Source organism: Chlorocebus sabaeus, chromosome X, assembly GCF_047675955.1.
Source record: "Chlorocebus sabaeus isolate Y175 chromosome X, mChlSab1.0.hap1, whole genome shotgun sequence".
Classification (NCBI taxonomy): Eukaryota; Metazoa; Chordata; class Mammalia; order Primates; family Cercopithecidae; genus Chlorocebus; species Chlorocebus sabaeus.
In genome coordinates, this window is record NC_132933.1 from 34,008,396 (window position 1) to 34,031,140 (window position 22,745).

At 42.0% G+C, this 22,745-nt stretch overlaps 1 protein-coding gene across 2 annotated transcripts; it reads right to left on the reverse strand.

Annotated features, from left to right (window-relative positions):
• Positions 1–1,917: 1,917 nt before the first annotated feature.
• Positions 1,918–11,828, reverse strand: UBE2A (ubiquitin conjugating enzyme E2 A). 2 transcript variants are annotated; one of them, XM_008019419.3, is made up of 6 exons: positions 11,592–11,824; positions 11,366–11,446; positions 10,947–10,972; positions 4,763–4,852; positions 3,684–3,772; positions 1,918–3,210 (listed from the first exon to the last, which is right to left on the reverse strand). In XM_008019419.3, the coding sequence occupies exons 1-6, from the start codon at positions 11,633–11,635 to the stop codon at positions 3,082–3,084; spliced, it is 459 nt and encodes a 152-aa protein (XP_008017610.2). In that variant the 5' UTR covers positions 11,636–11,824; the 3' UTR covers positions 1,918–3,081. The 2 variants fall into 2 exon arrangements, with proteins under 2 accessions (XP_008017610.2, XP_037845017.1); XM_037989089.2 differs by lacking the exon at positions 4,763–4,852 and having other exon boundaries at positions 11,592–11,828.
• Positions 11,829–22,745: the final 10,917 nt, after the last annotated feature.

The following is a 22,745-nucleotide window of genomic DNA, read 5'->3' on the forward strand; positions in this document are numbered from 1 at the left end:
AGCTTTTAGTGTCACAGATGTACTTTTTGGATTTTTTTCCTCCCCTTTGATTGCAAAATGAATGGAAATATCATGCCTTTTGTTGGGATTCTTTTTTAGTAGTATACAATGCATTCTCTTTGCTATGAGTAACCCCTGAAGCTGGAGATGGGTCTTAAATAAAGGATTCTAATTGCAGCTTTGGTTCTTCATCATACCTCCTTCCCCACATCAGCACATGCAGAATTGAAAAGTTCAAACCTGACTGCCATTTGAAAAAGGGACCGTGCAAATTTGTTTTCATTAACTTTGTTATCAATACATGTAGCCTGTGGTGTTTAAAGGGAGAAAGAGGCAATTAGCATAAAATGTTCAAATGAATGGTTTGTGGTGCCTTTGACCATGCATATGTTGTTTTTGGGAGGTCAGCTTGTTGGCTCTGTCGTAAGGTTTTAAACGGATTATCCTATGAAAGAGATTGGGTATAGTGTTTCTCAGGAGGTGTACAAAAGAAAAAAGTTATTAAACCTGACCATTCTGAGTCTCGCCTTACATTTTTTCAGGTATGATTAACAGTGTCAATATTTAAAGCACTCAGCCACATAGCAGGATGAAAAAGTTAATGCAAAACTAATCCACCAAACAGAAAAATTTAATGTGGTTCTACTTTGAAGCAGAAATGGACTTGAGGGAAAATATTAAGCAAATTGAAGGACATTGCTCTAGGTGAAACAATCCAAGTAATGTGGTAATTAGTGCAGATTGTACTTCTCCATACTGAGGCTTCAAGTACCATGTCTTAAAAGATGAATGGGATACATGCATCGTAAGGACTTAACTTCATTTAGCCCCATCCACCCAACCAAACAAGTACGAAGAGGTGGTAGTTTTTACAAAGTCATTGTCCTTGCCTCTTTAAAATGAGATGGGTTGTTCCTCAGAAGAAAGCAGAGTTTTGTTTAATCAAAGTGATTGAGGATATCTGTACTCCCAAACTTTACATAGGATTTAAAATACCATCTAGACTGGGCACGGTGGCTCACACTTGTAATCCCAGCACTTTGGGAGGCCGAGGCAGGTGGATCATGAGGTCAGGAGTTCAAGACCAGCCTGGCCAACACAGTGAAACCCCGTCTCTACTAAAAATACAAAAATTAGCTGGGCGTGGTGGCGGGCACCTGTAATCCCAGCTACTCGGGAGGCTGAGGCAGGAGAATCACTTGAACCTGGGAGGCAGAGGTGGCAGTGAGCCAAAATTGCACCACTGCACTCCAGTCTGGGCGACAGAGCTAGATTCCGTCTCAAAAAAAAAAAAAAAAAAAAAATCTAGTAGTTTGGTACTGTTTGTTTTTGAGCTAGGGCTTTTAAAGAGGTGGAATGTCAGGATCAACAAGTTAGATCTTGGTCTCTGAGGGTGCGTCTCGTTCTGTCACCAGGCTGGAGTGCAGTAGCACAATCTTGCCTCACTGCAACCTCCGCCTCCTGGGTTTAAGCGATTCTCCTGCCCTCAGCCTCCCAAGCAGCTGGGACTACAGGGGCGTGCCACCACGCCTGGCTAATTTTTTTGTATTTTTAGTAGAGACAGGGTTTCACCGTGTTAGCCAGGATGGTCTCGATCTTCTGACCTCGTGATCTGCCCGCCTCAGCCTCCCAAAGTGTTGGGATTACCGGCGTGAACCACTGCGCCCAGCTCTATATTGTTAATGTTTAAAAAGCATTACCACTTATGACTGGAAAGAAAAAAAAAGGTTCTCTCTAGAAGTATCTGTCTTGTCTTTTCCATTCCCAGAATGAGTATTTTTGCTTTTACCTTAATGTTTGAGGGGGGAAATGAGTAGATATGAGATCCCAATAAGAAACCAATACAAAAAGTTTATACTGAGCTAAAAAAACCAAACCAAAACAAACCAGAAAAAAACAACAATGATACCTTGACTATGAAATTTTAAGGTTATTTTTATTTACAACTTTTGAAAAATGTACATTTTTTTTACATGGGTTACTTGTGCAAAGTTAGATTTGGAAGTGATAAATGCATAAAAGGTGACAATAGAACATTAGACAAAACATTTACAAGCCTTGTCCCATACTGCTACTTAAAGGTACTATATATCTAAAAGTATAAATATCGAAAAACAGATTGCAGACGTTGGCTTTAAGGTTCTCAGATGCTGAAAGGGAAGAAATTAAAGCATGCAGCAATAACTCAGGATTTGAGTGGAAAACAGTTGGCCACAGATATGCTGTGTTCCCTTCCTTGAATTCATTAAAACTCTAAAATAAAGATGGACAATTGAGTTTATTCATCTAGGGCAGCACTGGTCCTTTAAAAAGATTAAAGGATCTCCAACTTTCCCTAGCTCAAAAACTCATGCATGTTTCCATTCCTCTGCTCCCACACCTCTTTTAAAAAGCAAAAACCCAGAAGACCAATATTCTGAAACTTAGCATGAGTGTGCCCTGTCAGTAGCTTGCAAAGAGAGGATCTGTCAGTTACTACAATTGCTGTACTCCTTTAGCTGAGTCCTTCAACATTCTCCTTGCCAGTAAATACTATCTTGTAATTCATATGACTGAGATCTTAGTATCACAGGATTTTTAGCTCCCATTCCTCCTTCAAAATTGTTTACATGGATTTGTTTCTATTCTCTGTAGGCCATATTCCAAACACATTCACTTCTAAATCCAACACAAGTGAAGGACCAGCCAGGATGAAACACTCAGCAATCATTTCATTAAAAATAACATCCTGGTCATCAAGCTAAGCATAAGCACCTCTTGTATAACAATTCATCTTAAAAGCTTAAAGTACAATAATAAAAATAACTGCTTGAAAACTGGAAATGAAATACAACAGAAAAACTGAAGCATTAGTAATTTTTGCAAGTAACCCAGGTACAGTACATTTGATTTCATAGAGGGTGTTTTCTGATGTTTAAGGAGAGGGTAGAAGGGGTAGGAAAACTTGGCAAGGAAGATGGAAACAGCACAACAGCTATTTTGCTTTTAATAAAGTAAATGTAATGACAGGAGTAGGGAGTGACAAACACATCAATATATATTTTTCTTATGGCCAGCTTCTTCTTTAAACTGTACCCGGGGTCAACAATCACGCCAGCTTTGTTCTACTATTGCAGAAACACGCTTTTCATATTCCCGTTTGTTCTCCTGGTACAGCTGAGCAGCCTGGCTGTTTGCTGGACTATTGGGATTGGGTTCATCCAATAGAGACTAAAGAGACAATTTTTAAAATGTCAGTTACTTAATGCAAAACAGCTATTTTATAAGGTAGTGACACTCAATTGAATTGTCCTAAGTACAGCTACATTTCTTGTCTTTAGCACGCAAACCCAGAGTTACATGAATCTGCTAGTAGCTAGGAAAACACATGTGGCTTGGGCTTTTTTTTTTTTTTTTTTTTTTTTTTTTAACGAGAGATGGGGTCTCACTATGTTGCCCAGGCTGGTCTCAAACTCCTGAGCTCAAGCAATCCTCCCACCTTGGCCTGCCTAAGTGCTAAGGTTACAGGTGTGAGCGACTGCACCCAGCTGACTTGGGTCTTAATGGTCTACTTTTCATCTATAAAACAAACAAGCTTTGACCAAAAATAAAAAGGTCTATTACATTATGACTTTCAAAAACAATTCAATTGCTAATATAAACATATTAAAAGTTATAGTTCGTCACATTAAGGAAAAATTCACCTGTATGGATGTTAGAATGGAAGACACATCATAGGTTGGACTCCAACGGTTCTGAAGTATGTCCAGACATATACTACCATCTGCATAGACTAAGAACAAAGAAGTAGGTACATTAAACGTAACAAGACCACTAAGGTTTTAACATTATAGACAAAACAAAAATAGTCAAGAATACTTTGCTTTTGAAGTTTTAAAAAGATTCCTAGGTTGCTTCCCAGTTAACTGCCTAAAAAGATGAGTCATAACCACCACTAGTGAAATAATCAGGATGATCAGAGAATGTCAGATGTGATCAGCATAAAACTGGAAGATACTTAGTGTTCATCCTTTGGAAAAGACTGCCCTATTATCCAGGAAATCAAACATTTTTGAACAGGGTCCCTAGCTATCCCCAGACATGTGGGAAATTCATTCCACCAAATTTGTAGGCTGTATCGCCTATCTGAAATAACAAAAGATCGCTCAGAGTTCACAAGATTTCATTTTGGCAAAAAGATAAAAATATCTGATACCCTGAAAAATACTTCATTAACCTAAATAAAAGGCAAGCTGTTCTAGGCTTACTACTATTTTAAAAAGTGCAAAGTGGTAAGTTAGAATCACCTGTGGTGCTTTTCTGACATACCGTATGCCTGGCCCTCAACAACAGAATCCTATTCAGTAGGTTTGGAGTGAGACGAAGGCATCTGCATTTTTAAAATGTTCCACAGTAATTCTGATATGCATCCAATGAAAACTACTTTTCTAAACGCTAATGAAAATAATTACAACACAAGACTACCCCAATCTGGCCTAGCATTAAAAGGAAACCTCAAGAGCATCCTTCATTTTGTTTAATAAGTAAATGACAAAGATCATCAAAATCAGGAGGCTCCCAGACTCCAAGCAAAGGGAAAATAACTCCACTGCTTCAGTTCTAGGACAAGACAGCCACAGACAACCAAGAACAAGTTCAGCTTTCAGGAAGCAGCAAGCTGCCTAAACAAATACTCAGGCACCACAAAATACACAGGAAATGTGGAATACTCCATAATAAACACTATAGTAGTTTAAAACACTGTACTAAAAGTGATACTTGCCATTTGGATGGAACATCTTAGAGACAAATCTAACTGTAGGTGGTTTATTTGGATATTCTTCAGTGAATTCTATTGTAAGTTTAAATGTTCCTGTAGTTAGAAAAGAAAGATTTAAGAAAATGTATTTATCACTTTGTTCAGTTGTACTTTGTTTTTAATGCTATGTGGGTTTTTCCAAGTATTAAATAATGCAAAGATACAGGGTAGAGAGGAGAGGCCAGGTAAGAAATACATCTCTAGGAATTGCTCTAAGAACGACTCAAATGTGTTTTTTTGTTTTGCCATTATTTTCCCCCAAACTTGAAGACAGCCATCATAAACACAAAATTACTGCATACAAGATAACTTTAGCCACTGTACATTTTGAAAACATCCTTAAAATAAGAAACTGGGCCCAAAATTTGGCCTTCCTCCTTTAGAAGACCAAAAGACCTCAAAGGCCTATTTTAGTCAGCTGCCATCTTAAACTATCCAGTGATTTTTAAACAGACTGGAAAGAATGAAAGCACAAAGGTTCAAAAACCAATGCCAGAGTACAAATCCATAATCAAGCTATTTTTAAAATAGAAGAGAGTAAGTATAAAAGTGTTCACACTGGTTCCTTTTCATGTCATAGTGATCCTATAATGAAAACTTAATTGAATTTAAGCCAGGAAAAACTTCATAGTCCTTCTCAGAAACCCTTAAGTATGGCTCATAAGGCACTTCACTATAAAATCAACTCAATTATTCACACATATGGAAGGAATTAATGGCAGAAATAATTTTAAAATCACATTTTGTTTAGATTGCATTCACGTTTCCAGCAATTTTATTTTTCTAATGTTTGTTTACGCTACTATTGAAATGAAATTATTTTTCTTAAATATATGTCAACCTAAGGTAGCAGGAGGCCCTAAAGCATAGTAGGTTATAAACTTACTTACAAGGCATGGACAAACTGGATCTCATTCAAGAATTGTAAGATGTGATTATGTCCTTTAAAATATTATTTTCAATTGTTTGTTGAATAAATTCAAGAAAACAATTGAGCAATGTTTTTTCCTGACTGAAATCTGTTCAAGTAAACTTAAAAGAATCAGTTACTATATGGTATAAGGTGATGCATGTTCCACTGTATTACTCTGGTCCATTTAACAAATTATTCTAAAACAACAGACCACACTTCGGTGTATTTCTTACTGGTTCCTTCAGAGTTAGCAATTTATTTCCTTTTTGTTCTCATTAAAAGGTTTATCACTGCTTAAGAAAAACAGAGAAGACTATAATCATTCTAGGACTAGATCTGTGACAAAGCAATATCAAAAAGTTTGTTTTTAGCAAGCTCATTGGAAACGATTTGCTAACAAAGCTGCCCTTAGTATGAACAAGTGTCTCAAAGCTTCATAATATAAAATGCAACATATAGAGACATTATATTCCTCAAACTATTGTTACTCCCTATTTTCTTTTCAAAGCCAGACCTGAAGATACTATGTATTATAACTAAGGAAAGAAAGTAAAATCTTATGGAATGGACAAACATATGCCCTTTAGAAGTATGGAAGTATGTCCATCAGAATATACTTCACCTTTATCACCACCTGGTCATAAATCTTCCTCTTTCTGAGGAAGAAAGCACAGTTCTTCCTTTTCAGTATTTATTGACATTATAATATGCAAGAAAAAGCGGGAACGTGTTAGAGTTCCAAACTTTGAGTTTCCTTATGTATTATGATCTCAAGTGTAAACACACTTGGATCGATGTTGCAATCTGACCAAATTATGAGTAAGAGATGCTGCTCTAAAACTGGGAAGATGTAATAGCACATGGACATCCCAGCTACTTTAAAACCATCACTAAATATGATATCTAAAGGTAGTAAAGCAAGACACAGGGAAGCCATAAGCAAAAACAGTACAACATACTGGCTAAGAGCATGAGCTCTGCAGTCAAACAGGTCTGGGCCCAAGTCCTTGCTTTGGTACTTACTAGCTGTGAGACTTCGGGAAAGGTGTGCTCCTTGACTAAACCTTAAGTTCCTCATTTGTAAAATGAGATTAATAATAGTACCCACCACACAGCATTGTTGTGAGGTTTAAATGAGAGAAATATGCATAGTGCCACAAAGTTAAGTGCTCCAAAATCATGAGCAACTATTTTTGCTATAATAATTCTAAAGTTTCACATCTCTAGACTCAGCTGAAGGAGGCAAAACCCAAAAATCAGAACTTAACTATCAGTAAGAAATATACAATTAAGGCATTCAGATATTAAACAGTACTTTTAGGTCTACATCAAACACTCACAGTGCAAAGCAAGTTGAGTACCTATGTTGGTGGCTCACAAGTTCCTTGACTTGAGCTTTCTGCATACACTTGCCCAGAAGTTCAACTAGGTGATTACCTAGCTACCAAAGAAGTTAATCACAAGTCTTTTAAAACAGTTCACTTAATATCTTGAGAAGCAAAGCAACCTATTTATGTCTACTTGAATATAAATTAAGACTTAACCCAAATCTTATTCAAGGTACACATTAAAAAGAGGGTGAAAACTTCACTGCACTTTTAGTCACATTAATCAGAGCCTGTTTAGTATAACCTTCAATGTAATTTCTAAGCTCTAAAACAAATGTTAAGGGAATTTAAAATCCCAGAATTAGTATTATGCAGTCTGAGACTAGAGCTTACCCTCTGAATATTTAGAAGGCTAGGCTTTAAAATAACTGAAAATGCAAGCCTCACCATGGTTGTACATAACGTATACTAATTTTATTAATCTTCCCGAGGCTAAAACATCATAAGTATCAATTAATCCATCTATACAGGGAGACCACCAAAATTATATAAACGTGTTAAGTTTATATAATTTTGGTGTATGGCAATAAGGAGTGATAAGGTTGAACTAGAGGGAGTATATGTTCTGCCTAAAGACAATGACAAAGTCAAGTTTTGGAAAATACTGTGTTGGCCAAAGAAAATACACCTGCAGGTGTTTTCTGCTATTTGGCCACCAGTTTGTGACCCCTGAGAAGAAAGCAAAATACATATAACTTCAAAATTATTTTTGATGACTGAAAATCCATTTTTCAAGTAATATCCAAAACTCTTCATCATAGGATTTATTTATCTTTAAAATACTTAGTGGACTTTAGAGATTCATTTTGAAAACGATTTTATGACTCAGAAATATTTCCAAAAATTAAAAAAAATAAAAAAGATGTATACCGCAATTCTAAAGAACACATCTATTATGAAAAGCAAATACCAGTACCTTACCATGTCTATTAACAATTTTTAGATTATGTGATGAAGATTATATTCCATAACCTTTTTATTTAGCATGTATACCAAGATATTCTGATGAGGAAGCATTTCTCCCCAATGTTTTGGTAGTGTAAGCTCTTAAGAATATATTCCTCTTATTTCAAGTGTGTGAAGTTAAACCAAAATACCCTTAAGTGTTGCTTTTCTTAAGATTTCATCACTCTAACTAGGACCTGACTGTTCCAGAAATTTCCATAATGGACGGTTTACAACGAAGAAGCAAAAGTAGTTTTGGGGTTCTTAATTAACATAATACATTGGAAACAGCAAAATCAACTATGCCACTTATTCCTAATCAGTCTTTTCTCTAACTGTAAATTCCCCAACTGTAAATAAAGGGTATTCAAAAAATGGTTAAGGCCGGGCACGGCAGCTCATGCTTGTAATCCTAGCACTTTGCGAGGCCAAGGTGGGCGGATCACCTCAGGTCAGGAGTTCGAGACCAGCCTGGTCAACAAAGTGAAACCTCCCTCTACTAAAAATACAAAAATTAGCAGGGCATGGTGGTGGGTGCCTGTAATCCCAGCTACTTGGGAGGCTGAGGCAGGAGAATTGCTTGAACCTGGAAGACAGAGGTTGCAGTGAGCTGAGCTCATGCCATTGCACTCCAGCCTGGGTGACAAGAGCAAAACTCCATCTCAAAAAAAAACTTAAAAAAATGTTTTTTGGGAGAACCACAGGCCACAGTGTTCCAGATACCTGAGGAAGCATCCATGGGTAGCAGACTGTTCAACAGAACGAATCAGCCTGAGTAATTCCTTTCAGTAATGCTAGGATAGAGATACACATCATCAAAAATAGTACCAGTAACGTCAAAGGTGACAGTCCTGGTAGATAAGGGACTCCATAAGTACCTTTTCAATTCATACCACTTAAGAGAAGCACCCTTGAAATATTTAGGTAGCCAATCCCCAGCAAAGTGATGTACTATTAATAAAGCTGTGCCCAGCATAAAACAGAGTAAAATGAGGAAAAAAGAAGCCAATGAAAACAAAGCCTACTAGAGCTAAAGCAAATACACAGTTAATCCGTACATTTAAATCTCAGGTATAAAGAACTAGTGCTGGCTGGGTACGGTGGCTCAAGCCTGTAGTCCCAGCACTTTGGGAGGCCAAGGCGGGTGGATCCCAAGGTCAGGAGTTTGAGACCAGCCTGGCCAACATGGTGAAACCCCGTCTCTACTAAAGATACAAAAAATTAGCCGGGCGTGGTGTCACGCACCTGTAATCCCAGCTACTCAGGAGGCTGAGGCAGGAGAATCACTTGAACCCAGGAGGCGGAGGTTGCAGTGAGCTGAGATCACGCCATCGCACTCCAGCCTGGGTGACAGGGTGCGACTCCATCTCAAAAATAAATAAATAAATAAATAACTAGTGCCAATCTGGTAGAGGAAAATTAAGTCTAGCTATAGTTCTTGCTACAAATCAGTTCAAATGATTAACTGCACCAAAGTAGTATACCCTTACAATCACTGTCTCCTGCTGTCATTTCTTTTCATTGCAGCCCTGAAGAGTAATATTTACCCGGGGGGTAAAGGTAGAGAGGAAGCTAAAAATATTCAGGTGACTGTCCACAGTTTCCTGGGGAAATCTAACTACTTGAGATGAATTATAGACTTAGTTGATATTGACTTACCTCACAGCATTTTGCGGACTGGTAGCATCAAAAAGCAATCCGGCTCAGCAACATAAGTATGTATTAAGTAGTTTGCAGAAATGTTTTTGTTCCCACCTTCAAACTGAAGTGTGTGTGTGTGTATAAATGCTATGTGACCGAATGAAGATAAATCATTGAGGAAAAAAAATAACAGAAACATCCTTTTCCTTTTTTAAAAAACCTCAAATATTAAAGAATTTCATAAGTTCAAATACTTTAATCATCCTTTAAATGTATTAAACTTTCAAAAAACAACAACACACACACACCACACACACAACTGAGTGCAGAACTATCAATGTCATTTTTCTGGTTGTGATAGGGTCTAGTCATTCAAGATGTTACCAAACGGGAGGGTTTGGGGAGAGGACTGGGTTAAGGGTATAAAGGGTGTCTCTCTTAATTTCTTGCAACTGCATATGAATCTATAATTATCTAAAATCATAAAGTTTTTAAAAAGCAATTTACATGAGTTTTTAAAAGTTAAACCTAAATCACTTAAAAATTATGTACCTACTGGTACATGTAGTACTTTCAAGTAGGCGGGACACTGATCAAAAGGGTACAGTGAGACTAACTTCAATTGTGAAGCTCCTTTGAAATTACTGATCATAACGTCTTGATGGAAGCACACCCTGCAAATTCACTTAAAAATAAAAAACAATACTGTACTCAAATGAGGCATTTAAGACCATCTTAGAGAAGTGAGGCTGACAGGCAATCAATGTCAGATTGTAGAAACCAGACAGTTGAATGGAAGGGACGCTTGCATCCACTCAACATCCAACACACATCTACCAAGCACCTGCTGACCACAATTCCTGCCCTTGGGGTAGAATTCTGAACCAGATGGTCTCTGGGGTCTCTGCTGACTATCAGCAACTGGTTGGGTTTATACTAATTCAGTGATGGAGGGCTGAATTTAGCAGAATCACAGCCCAAGCCTCAAAAATCCTTAATACCAGTGCTATGATTGCTCCTTTTAAAAAGTGACTGCCTTCCCCAGATTTTTTTTTTTAAGAAAGCAAGAAGAAAGGTGCAGTTCTAGTCAAGCATACAATATCCAGAACGACCAGCTACACACTGCATTCCACTCAAGCCTTTAGCAGACAGAGACGAGGCAGAGCCAGGTTCCTAAGCAGGAGACACTTCCAGGATGAGTGGGAACCCATTCCCCAGATGATCAGGCTCCTGAAAAGTGGGTAAAGAAACTCTCTCTTACCATCCTCAAACGGGGTCCCTTCAGGCCTGCAACACAGAGAAAAATGGTCAGTTCCCACTTAAGGGGCCCCCTTCTCCCTGCTTCATCTGAGATGGCTATCCCGAGCTCTGCCACCTCCCGCACCGCTGCCGGAGTCGGAAGCCACTACAAATAGATGTCCCGGGCTCAGAGACACAGGGCAGGCCGCGGCGCCTAACCGCCACCACTCCCCGCCCCGCCCCCCTAGAACCCCAAGCGGTTCCCCCTGGCAGCGGGAACTGAGCTAATCGAGGCACAGGCTCCGGGGAGGCGCCTAGGCCCAGCCAGACCCAAACATTTTCCCCTACCCCCTCGGCCTCCACTGGGGGCCCGCCTTGGAGCGCAGTCCGAGAGGGCTCGCGTCCCCCGTTCTCTCGCTACCGCCACGAACGCAGACTCACCCGAAAATGACCGCGTTCCACACCATTATGTTGTTCTCGGACGGAGCCCCGCTGACTCCGGCTGGAGGATCCTCCTGCAACCTTCGGGAAGACAGACAGGGGTCCCCCTAGGCCGGCACTGGCGCCCGCTCCCGGCCGCTCCCCAGCCCTCCCCGCCCGGCGCGCCTCGGGACCCGCCCTGTGCCCCGGCTCGCAACCCCCGGCCTCGGCCGTCCGCTCAGTTTACCTCTTGAAGTCCCGCATGAGGCGCCGCCGAGCCGGGGTGGACATGTCGCGAGCGGGGTCAGGGGTGGGGCATACACTGGGGTCTCGGGTTCCCGCGGCGGGCGACGAGGCCGAGGACGCTGGAGAAGCCGGAGAAGGGGAGGCGGAAGCACCCAGAGGCACTGCGCTGCCTCTCCGAAGTCGAGGGTCGGTCTGGCGCCGGCTAAGCACCACCCCAGTGTAGACGGGGGCTGAACCAACCTGAGAGCAGAGAGAGGGGGGTGGAACGTCGAGCGCCGGACAGGCCGTACCAAGACGAGGCGGGGGGTGCGCGAGGAAAGTTGCTTATGTCATTAAAGCCCCGCAGGAGGCCGGGGGCGGGGCCGCGAGCTCGGAGGCGTGGGGTACGCCGGAGCCCGGGGCGCTGGAGGACCTCGTGGTGGAACGGGGTCCATCCCCACCTGCTAATTCTAAGGCAAACCCTGGGAAGTTTTCGGCTTTTTTTCTTTTTCTCTTCTTTTTTGTTTTGTGACCAGATCATTCATGAGAGCGCGCACTATGCCCGGGGAGGAGGGGGGAGAAGTTTGGAAGTCCCAAACTAGAGGACGAAGGAGTGGGCGGAGGTAAAACCGGTTCTCAAAAAGCGGCAACTCTAGGGTGCCCAATCCCTGCGGACACCGGAGATTGGGGTCGGAGGGGTGCGGAGCAGAGTGATTGGTTAAAATCACGAAAAATCAAAAGAATAAATCGGCCTTGACTATGTCCGGCGGGCGGGGCGGGGCTGTGGGATTGAATGCTGGATTGGGCGCTCAACGTTTAGGCCAATGATCACCCCAGGGCAGAATGAAATGGTGTTGTATGTCCTGTGGGAGGGAATGGGAGCTTAAGGCAGGCAGAGTAGGGTTTGGTTTTGTTTTGTTTGGCTTTGGGCACTCACAATTTGGCTCTGGAACCACATTTCCCCTTGGTAGTTCAACAAGCCAAGGGCTATTATATGTTCAGAAGAGTCCACAGTATGAGACTATCCGACTGCAGGGAGTTGCAAGGACAGTGGGTCTGAAGTAAAAGGAACGTGGAAAAGCTGCAGGTTGCAGGAAGAGTCACAGTCCGTGGACCTGCAAAAGCAGTAACAGTTTTAAAGGATAATTTTTAAAGGTCAACCCAAAATAACTTAGAAGATAGGCATAATACACATTTAAAAATTATTGAAAATAGGAGAAAGTTAGGTTTGGGTTAAGTCATCAAGAGTTTTGAATGCCAAGCTAATGGATTCCTTGGAAGTCCATTGAGCAGGGAAGTGACATCATTAGAGCCGTGCTTATCAGAGATAAGCACGGTCTCAAGAGAGCAGGCAGGAGACTCTTGCAGTATCTACGTGCCAGATACTGAACCAGGCAGTGACAGTAAAGGCGAGTAGGATATGAATGAATGGGGAGGACTAGGCAACAGGTTGAATATGGAGGCAAGAGAGAGGAAGGAGTCAACAGAGGCTGAAACTCTAAGCCCCAAGATAACTGGGGATTTGAAGGTGCCATTAACAGAATTACAGAATAGAGAGAGAGGGACAAGTTTGGGAGAGGAAATTTTGGGTGGGACTTACTGAGTTCATGGGACTGGTGAGACATCCCCGTGAAGATGTCCAGAAGATATCAGATGTGCAGGAATTTGTTTCTAACGTGAGAAGCAGGAGGCACTTGACAATGGTAGTAATTCTAGTTGCTGTTTAATAACAGGTACTTTCATGGTCAAGGATTTCTATCTCCCATTAACTCTAACATATCAGTTAAGGCAAGTCTCCCTAATAGCATCACATTATGGCTGTAGTAGGAAGGGGGTACAAAAATTTTTAAAAAACTTTTTTTCCTCTCATCTAGGAACTTGCAGTCTACTGACACACACATACACACATATGAAATCAACAAAAGCAAGATCTACAAAAGCAAGCATATTCGTTTTCATCACTGCTTAACAAATTATAAGTTGTTGGCCAAGCCCAGTTCATTGCAGTTGTAGGACTTTGGTCCCTATTTCCTTACTAGCTGCCACCTGGGAACTACTCTCAGCTCCTAGAGGCCACCTGCATTCCTTGCCACGTGGCTTACTCCATCTTCAAAGTCATCAACAGAGAATTTCTCTCCTACCACATCCCTCTCACTCTTTGAATCTTGTTTTCAGGAAGAGCACAGTCTACTTTAAAGGCTTACCAGATTATGTCAGACCCACCCTGTGGGTGATCTCCCTATCTTAAAAACATCTAATTTGGGACCTTTATTGCATCTGCTAAATTTTGCCACTGCAGAACCTAGATTACTATTTCATTTAATAACTGGGAGAAAGTGTGCATATATACCAAGGACCAAGAATCTTAGGGGAGGGCAGCATCTTAGAAGTCTGCCTATGACAGCAACAGCAGAACCAGAATGGTTTCAGATTTCCAGGTTTTTTTTGTTTGTTTTTTCAGATTTTGGAATTATTTGCATTATAAAAGTTTCAGGTTTTGAGGCATTTGGGATTTTGGATTTTCAGATTTGGGATCCTCAACTTGTAAAAGTATGTGAAACCACAGATGCTGAGAGATTGCACAGCAGAGGAATCGTCATTCTGGTGGGATCAGGACAAGCTTCCTGAAATGGGTGTATTTCAATTTTGTATCAAAAGAGATGAAAAAGAGCTTGAGAGAGAAGAACTTAAGCAGTTTATATGAGGGCAATGGCACAGACAAGGGCATGGAGCTAAACCATATTCTGGGAATAGTGGGCAGATGAGCTTGGCTAATGGAGAGATTCTTGGCTGGGGAATGATGAGAACTCAACTAGGAAAAGTGAGAGTGACAGAAGTTGATTAAATGCCCTCAAATGCAAGGTTGGGGAATTTAGGCAGCTTTTATAGGTGTTTGAGCATGAGAGAGATGCATTGAAAATATCCTTTTGAGGCCAGTCACGGTGGCTCATGCCTGTAATCCCAGTACTAGGGAGGCTGAGGCGGGTAGATCACCTGAGGTCAGGAGTTCAAGATTAGACTTGCCAACATGGGGTAACCCCATCTCTATTAAAAATACAAAAAAATTAGCTGGGTGCGGTGGCGACGACCTGTAGTCCGACCTACTCGGGAGGCTGAGGCAGAAGAATCGCTGGAACCCAGGAGGCGGAGGTTGCAGCAAGCCGAGATCATGCCACTACACTCCAGCCTGGGCGACAGAACCAGACCAAAAAAAAAAGTAAGAGAGAGAAAATACTCTATTAAGAAGCGGCATGTACCATACTGGAGAGTATGAAAGGGACTGAGAAGCTCTTGTTACTGGATATACATGTCTGAAATTTATTGAAGGATATAGATGTATGTAAGTTTGTTGTGAGCTTGTCTGTTTTTTGAAACCCCCTTTCTCTTCCTTCCTTGGACTACATAATCAAGAAAACTAACGGCTGGGCGCAGTGGCTCAAGCCTGCAATCCCAGCACTTGGGGAGGCCAAGGTGGGTGGATCACCTGAGGTCAGGAGTTTGAGACCAGCCTGACCAACATGGAGAAACCCCGTCTCTACTAAAAATACAAAATTAGCCGGGCATGGTGGTGCGTGCCTGTAATCCCAGCTATTCCGGAGGCTGAGGCAGGAGAATTGCTTGAACCCGGGAGGTGGAGGTTACAGGGAGCCGAGATCGCACCATTGCACTCCAGCCTGGGCAACAAGAGCAAAACTCCATCTCAGAAAACAAAAAACAAACAAACAAAAACTCAGGAGTATGACCCAAATGGTTGGAAGCCCCGGGCACCTGCATGGGAATAGCATTCTCTGACTAAGGAATGAAACTGCATTGCAGGAACACCGTGCCCCCACATTCCTCAGCAGAAGCAGGGTTGTCATAGCAAGCAGCGATACAGAAGATTGTTTTCCAGCATGATGATTATCAGGCTAGAACATACTAACTATAGTGCAGTTTGGCCAAGCATTCTTTCTACCCTCTTTTGACCTTGACATCTTGAAGAAATACCCTCTTCACAGCCAAGCACCACCCCTACCCAAGAGCAGGGGTCCAGAAAGGACAAGTCTCTTCAATTTAAAGAAAAGTGGACTGGGCACAGTGGCTCATGCCTGTAATCCCAGCATTTTGGGAGGCAGAGGTGGGAGGATCACTTGAAGTGAGGAGTTTGAGATCAGTCTGGGCAAAAATGCAAGACTTGTCTCAAAAAAAAAACCAAAAAAATTGTGAAATTTCATTCATGAAGATTTCAACATGAAAAATAGATTTTTATTTTCCTGAACTATTTTGGGTTAGGGGACAAAATTAAAGATCGTTTCTTGCCTTATCAGGCTGTAAGTTTGTATTTCTGTTATCCAGTGAAGGCAAATGAATTTTATTTTCCTACAGTTTTCACCTCTGTTGATAAAATTTAGCACAAACAACAACAAAGCACCAACAGAAAATAAAAATCGAAAGGTCTTTCTTGACTCAACCTCAAAAAATATTTCAAGAGAATCACTTTTAGGAAGCAACAGTTAGCAAAGTGTGTGCTTTTGCTCTTGACAACTTGTAGTATGTTGTTCATCTTCAGCCCCTAGGACATAAGTGGGAGCAGAGGGGAGAGAGAGAGAGAGACAAAGAGGTTAGGATGGAGGGAGGGGAATATCAAAGTTGAGGGAAATGGGGACATTAAAGCCTTGAAAATGTGATTTCAGGCAGGGCACAGTGGCTCACGCCTGTAATCCTAGCACTCTGGGTGGCCGAGGCAGGTGGATCACCTGAGGTCAGGAGTTTGAGACTAGCCTGGCCAACATGGTGAAACCCCGTCTCTACTAAAAATACGAAAAAATTAGCTAGGCGTGGTGGTGCGTGCCTGTAATCCCAGCTACCTGGAAGGCTGAGGCAGAGAATCTCTGGAACCTGGGAGGCAGAGGCTACAGTGAGCCGAGATCACGCTATTGCACTCCAGCCTGGGTGACAGAGCCAGACTCCGTCTCAAAAAAAAAAAAAAAAAAAAAAAAAAAAAAAAAGGATTTCACTACCTGCTAAGTTACTGAATCAAAGAAAACAAAGACATGATGTGGTATGCCGAATAATGCACAACCCTGCCCCTCCACCCCCCCACCCAGACCTCCATTTCCTTATCTCTGTAACTGGTGACTATGTTACCTTACATGGCAAAAGGGACTTTGCAGATGTGATTAAATTAAGACTCTTGACATGAGGATGTTATCCTGGATTAAAGGGGTGGACCTGAGGCAATCACACCAGTCCTTATATGAGGGATGAAGTAGGAGTAAAAGAGGAGGCCATGTGATGACTGAAGAAGAGACTGGAGTGATGTGGCTATCAGTGAAGGAGCCAAAGTATGTCTGCAGTAGGAGTAGGAAGAGGCAAAAGATGGAAGCCTGAAGCCCCCAGAAGCAATCAGACCTGCTGACACCTTGACTTTAGACCGCTGATACTGGTTTTGGACTTCTGATGTCCAAAACTCTAAGGTAATAAATTTGTGTTGTCTTAAGTCACCAAGTTTGTGGTAACTTGTTACAGCAGTAATATGAAACTAATACACATGTCTACCATGTTGTACATGGGAATTCAGTCAAACCAGCCACATCCACCAGACCAGGGCTCAGCAAACTACAGCCAAATCTAACCTGCCATTATTTGTCTATGGCCTACAAACTAAGAATGGTTTTCTATATTCTTTTTTTTTTTTTTTTGAGACGGAGTCTCGCTGTGTCACCCAGGCTGGAGTGCAGTGGCCGGATCTCGGCTCACTGCAAGCTCTGCCTCCCGGGTTCACGCCATTCTCCTGCCTCAGCCTCCCGAGTAGCTGGAACTACAGGCGCCCGCCACCTCGCCCGGCTAGTTTTTTGTATTTTTTAGTGGAGACGGGGTTTCACCGTGTTAGCCAGGATGGTCTCGATCTCCTGACCTCATGATCCGCCCGTCTCGGCCTCCCAAAGTGCTGGGATTACAGGCTTGAGCCACCGCGCCCGGCCGGTTTTCTATATTCTTAAACGGTTGAAAAAAGTCAAAAGATGTAATAATATTTTGTAACACATGAAAATTACATGAAATTTGGCCGGGCTCGGTGGCTCATGCCTGTAATCCCAGCACTTTGAGAGGCCGAGGTGGGCGGATCACGAGGTCAGGAGATCGAGACCATCCTGACTAACACGGTGAAACCCCATCTCTACTAAAGATACAAAAGATTAGCCGGGCGTGGTGGCGGGTGCCTGTAGTTCCAGCTACTCGGGAGGCTGAGGCAGGAGAATGGCATGAACTCGGGAGGCAGAGCTTGCAGTGAGCAGAGATCGGGCCGCTGCACTCCAGACTGGGAGACAGCGAGACTCCATCTCTAAATAAATAAATAAAAGAAAATTACATGAAATTCAAATTTCAATGCCCATAAATAAAGTTTCACTGGGACACAGCCATTTTCTTTCTTTCTTTTTTTTTTTTTTTTGAGACAGAGTCTCGCTGTGTCGCCCAGGCTGGAGTGCAGTGGCAGGATCTCAGCTCACTGCAAGCTCCGCCTCCCGGGTTTCACGCCATTCTCCTGCCTCAGCCTCCCGAGTAGCTGGGACTACAGACGCCTGCCACCTCGCCCGGCTAGTTTTTTGTATTTTTTAGTAGAGACGGGGTTTCACCGTGTTAGCCAGGATGGTCTTGATCTCCTGACCTCGTGATCCGCCCGTCTCGGCCTCCCAAAGTGCTGAGATTACAGGCTTGAGCCACTGCGCCCGGCTGAGCCATTTTCTTTCATTTATGCACAGTCATCCCTTGGTATCCACAGGGGATTGGTTCCAGGGTCCGTCTCAGATACCAAAATCCACAGATGCTAAAGTCCCCCATTTGGCCCTCCGTATCTGTGAGTCCTGCATCCACAGATGTGGAGGGCCTACTGTATTGGCTGTGGCTGCATCTGTGCTACAATGGCAGAGGTGAGTGACAGAGGCTGTGTGTGGTGCTCTCATCACCTCATACTGCTGCTCCAAGTACTACAAATTGTAGGAATGCAGCATAACTCCACAGTGTATTGAATACCACATGTATCTACCATGGCATTTAAAAAAGTTACAAGTGCATACCTATTGTGTCAAAAGTAAAGAAAGTGGACTTTGAAGGTCTTGCTTTTAAGGTACAATGGAGTGTGGGTTACTTAATTGCCAAATTAGATGTGGGAGCATTGTGTTTATTACACAATGACACCGTCACATTGCTACAATGTTATAATGTACATCAACGTTACCAGACTAAGCATTCATCACAATATTCCCAACTCAGAGGAGAGCAATGGCCAGTACAATTTAAATTTTTAAGTAGAATATCTTATTATAGCAAAATTCATTATAAAACTAAAAAATAGGCCAGGCGCATTGGCTCATGCCTGTAATCCCAGCACTTTGGGAGGCTGAGGTGTGCAGATCACGAGGTCAGGAGTTCGAGGTCAGCTTGGCCAACATGGTAAAACCCCATCTCTACTAAAATTACAAAAATTAGCTGGGTGTGGTGGCACACGTCTATAATCCCAGCTACTCAGGAGGCTGAGGCAGGAGAATTGCTTGAACCTGGGAGGTGGAGGTTGCAGTGAGCTGAGATCACACCACTGCACTCCAGCCTGGACAACAGAGGGAGACTCCATCTAAAAAAAAAAAAAAAAAAGGTAAAAAATAAAGATAAGCCTGTAGCCAAAGTAAGTTTCTGAGTGGCTCCTTTGTTAGCCAAGCAAGGAAAGTCATTTACTGATATTGAGCTAAACTGTGTTCAGTTGCAGAAGTCAAAGAAATATGCTCAAGAAAAATAAAACCTGTTGAAGACTATTCACCTTTCAGCAAGAACAGTGGCTCCAAGAGTTGAGGACATTGAAAGCAACATCAGGCCGGGCGCGGTGGCTCACGCCTGTAATCCCAGTACTTTAGGAGGCCGAGGTGGGCGGATCACGAGGTCAGGAGATCAAGACCATCCTGGCGAACATGGTGAAACCCCATCTCTACTAAAAATACAAAAAAATTAGCCGGGCGTGGTGGTGGGCGCCTGTAGTCCCAGCTTCTAGGGAGGCTGAGGCAGGAGAATGGCGTGAACCCGGGAGGTGGCGGAGCTTGCAGTGAGCCGAGATCGTGCCACTGCACTCCAGCCTGGGCGACAGAGCGAGACTCCGTCTCAAAAAAAAAAAAAAAAAAAAAAAAAAGAAAGCAACATCAAAACAAAACAGAAACAAAAACAAACAACCAAAAAAAGGGCAAGGCACGGTGGGGCACACCTATAATCTCAGCACTTTGAAAGCCTGCAGCAGAAGGATTGCTTGAGCGCAAGAGTTCAAGAACAGCCTGGGCAACATAGAAATACCTTGCTTCTATAAATAAATAAATAAATAAATAAATAAATAAATAAATAAATATAGCTGGTGTGGTGGTGTGCACCTGTGGTCCCAGCTACTAGGGAGTCTAAGGTGGGAGGATCACTTGAGCCCAGGAGTTTGAGGCTGCAGTGAGCTGTGATCATGCCACTGCACTCTAGCCTGGGTGACAGAGCAAGACCCTGTCTCAAAAACAAAAACAAAAACAAAGCAAATGATTTCAAGTGATTTTCCTTGGTTCCTAATGAATTGAATGTTTGCCAGTATTGCTTAGTTGTTGTTTTTTACTCAAGGAGTCAATGTTGAGTTTAAAGTGACTGAAGAATTGGACTGGGCACGGTGGCTCACGCCTGTAATCTCAGCACTTTGGGAGGCCGATGTGGGCAGATCACTTGAGGTCAGGAGTTTGAGATCAGCCTGGCCAACATGGTGAAACCCTGCCTCTACTAAAAATAAAAAAATACACACACACACACATACACACACACAAAATTAGCCAGGCATGGTGTCACACGCCTGTAATCCCAGCTACTCAAGAGGCTGAGGCAGGAGAGTCGATTGAACCTGGGAGGCAGAGGTTGCAGTGAGCCAGCATTGTACCACTGCACTCCGGACTGGGTGACAGAGCAAGACTCTGTCTTAAAAAAAAAAAAAAAAAAAAAAAAAAAAAATGGCCTGTGTGTATGGGCTGTGTAGAACAACTGCAGATGGGAGTATTTTCAAAGAAATCAAGAAAATACTAATTCAATTCAGTCTAAAGCAGAATCTGCTAAGATGTATTACAGATATGTATGGAGCAGAAAAGGCTTAGACAAATGTACAATACTTGTCAAAATGTAAGTTGTTTAAAAACCTATAGTTATTAATTGGGTACTTTGCAAAAAAAGTAACAGCGGGTACTTTGCAAAAAAAATAAATAAATAAAACAAAAAACTTGAATCTATCTTGTGTTATTGTTGATAGCAGTGTCAACAGTGAAGTTCAGCCGGGTGCGGTGGCTCACACCTGTAATTCCAGCACTTTGGGAGGCCAAGGCGGATGGATCATGAGGTCAGCAGTTCAAGACCAGTCTGGCCAACATGATGAATCCCCATCTCTACTAAAAATACAAAAAAAAATAGCTGGGCATGGTGGCGGGCGCCTATAATCCCTGCTACTCAGGAGGCTGAGGCAGAGAATTGCTTGAACCCAGGAGGTGGAGGTTGCAGTAAGCTGAGATGGTGCTACTGCACTCTAGCCTGGGTGACAGAGCGAGACTCCATCTAAAAAAAAAAAAAAAAAAAAAAAAAAAGAAAGAAAAAACAAAACCGCAAAGTTCATTCACTCTCATGGATTAAACCATTGTCAGTTCCATTTTTTTTTTTTTTTCCGGAAACATAAGTTAAATATTTCTGACTTGCCCTATGAATAGCAATTCAAAAGCGGTGAGGTTTTGAGACTTTCTTGAGCACAGGGCTGAGATTGAAAATTTTCTAGGCCGGGTGCAGTGGCTTACACCTGTAATCTCAGCACTTTGGGAGGTCGAGGCAGTCAGATTAGTTGAGGCCAGGAGTTCAAGACCAGCCTGGCCAACATGGCAAAACCCCATTTATAAATAGCTGGGTGTGGTGCTGCGTGCCTGTAATCCTAGCTACTTGGGAGGCTAAAATTTTAGAAAATTTTCTAAATGAGAAGAACCCCACCCTTGATCACTATTATTGAACATGAATAGTTTTTAAAAATGGCTTTTGCCATAGACTTAGTAATGTTCCTTAATGAATTTAACCTAAAATTATAAGGCAGAACAGTGTTTATACCTGAAACTTGTACCGCAGTAAAGTCACTCAATGACATTTAACATTGTTTGAATCACAATGTCAAGGTGCTTTAATCACTTCTCGTGCTGTCAAAAGTTAAAAATCCAGAGTTATATTCCCACACAAATTTGCGGCGGAAGTATTCTTGTACATGAATGTTCATAGCAGCATTATCTATATAATAACCAAAAAGTGAAAACATCCCCGTTGTCTGCCAATTGATGAATGGATTAACAAAATGTATCCATATGTATCCAAAATGTATCCATCATATCCATATGATGAAATATTATTCAGCCATAAAAAGGAAAGCAGTACTGTAACATGGATGAACCTTGAAAACATTATGGTAAATGAAAGAAGCCAGACAAATTGCCACATATTGTAGGATTCCATTTATATGAAATGTCCAGAATAGGCAAATCCACAGAGATAAAAAGTAGATTAGTGGTTGCCGCAGGCTGGGAAGTTGGGGGGTGGGGGTGGTGGTGACTACTCATGGGTATAAGATTTCTTTTTGAGATGATGGAAATGTTCTGGAATTAGTGGTGATGGTTACACAACTTTGTGAATACACTAAAAACCACTCAATAACACATTTTAAAAGGTGAATTTTATGTTATGTGAATGATATCAACTAAAAAAATAAGATACCTAAAAAATTAGGTACTCATCCGGAATAGTCATTAAAATCAAAATCATATTTAGAAACACACCTAAGTCAGTATCATATATATAATATAGACTATATAATGCATAGTTCTTTATTTAGCTGGTCTTATACATACATATGTGTATATATACATATAAATTCATGCGTTATAGAAATGTGAATAATTTATATAATATTAAGGGTGCCCACCAATCTTCACTGAGAAGCGACTCCCAGATCACAGGAGTCCCAGCTAACTTGGCCAAGACAAAGTAGGTTCTGGGAAGCTCCAGGCGCACCCCTGTATATCTTATCCTGATAGGACGGCCCGGAAGTTTATAAGACTTCTACTAACACGTGACCAGCGCAGCCACAGGGAAAAGGTTCAAGGCGCGCTTGTGACGT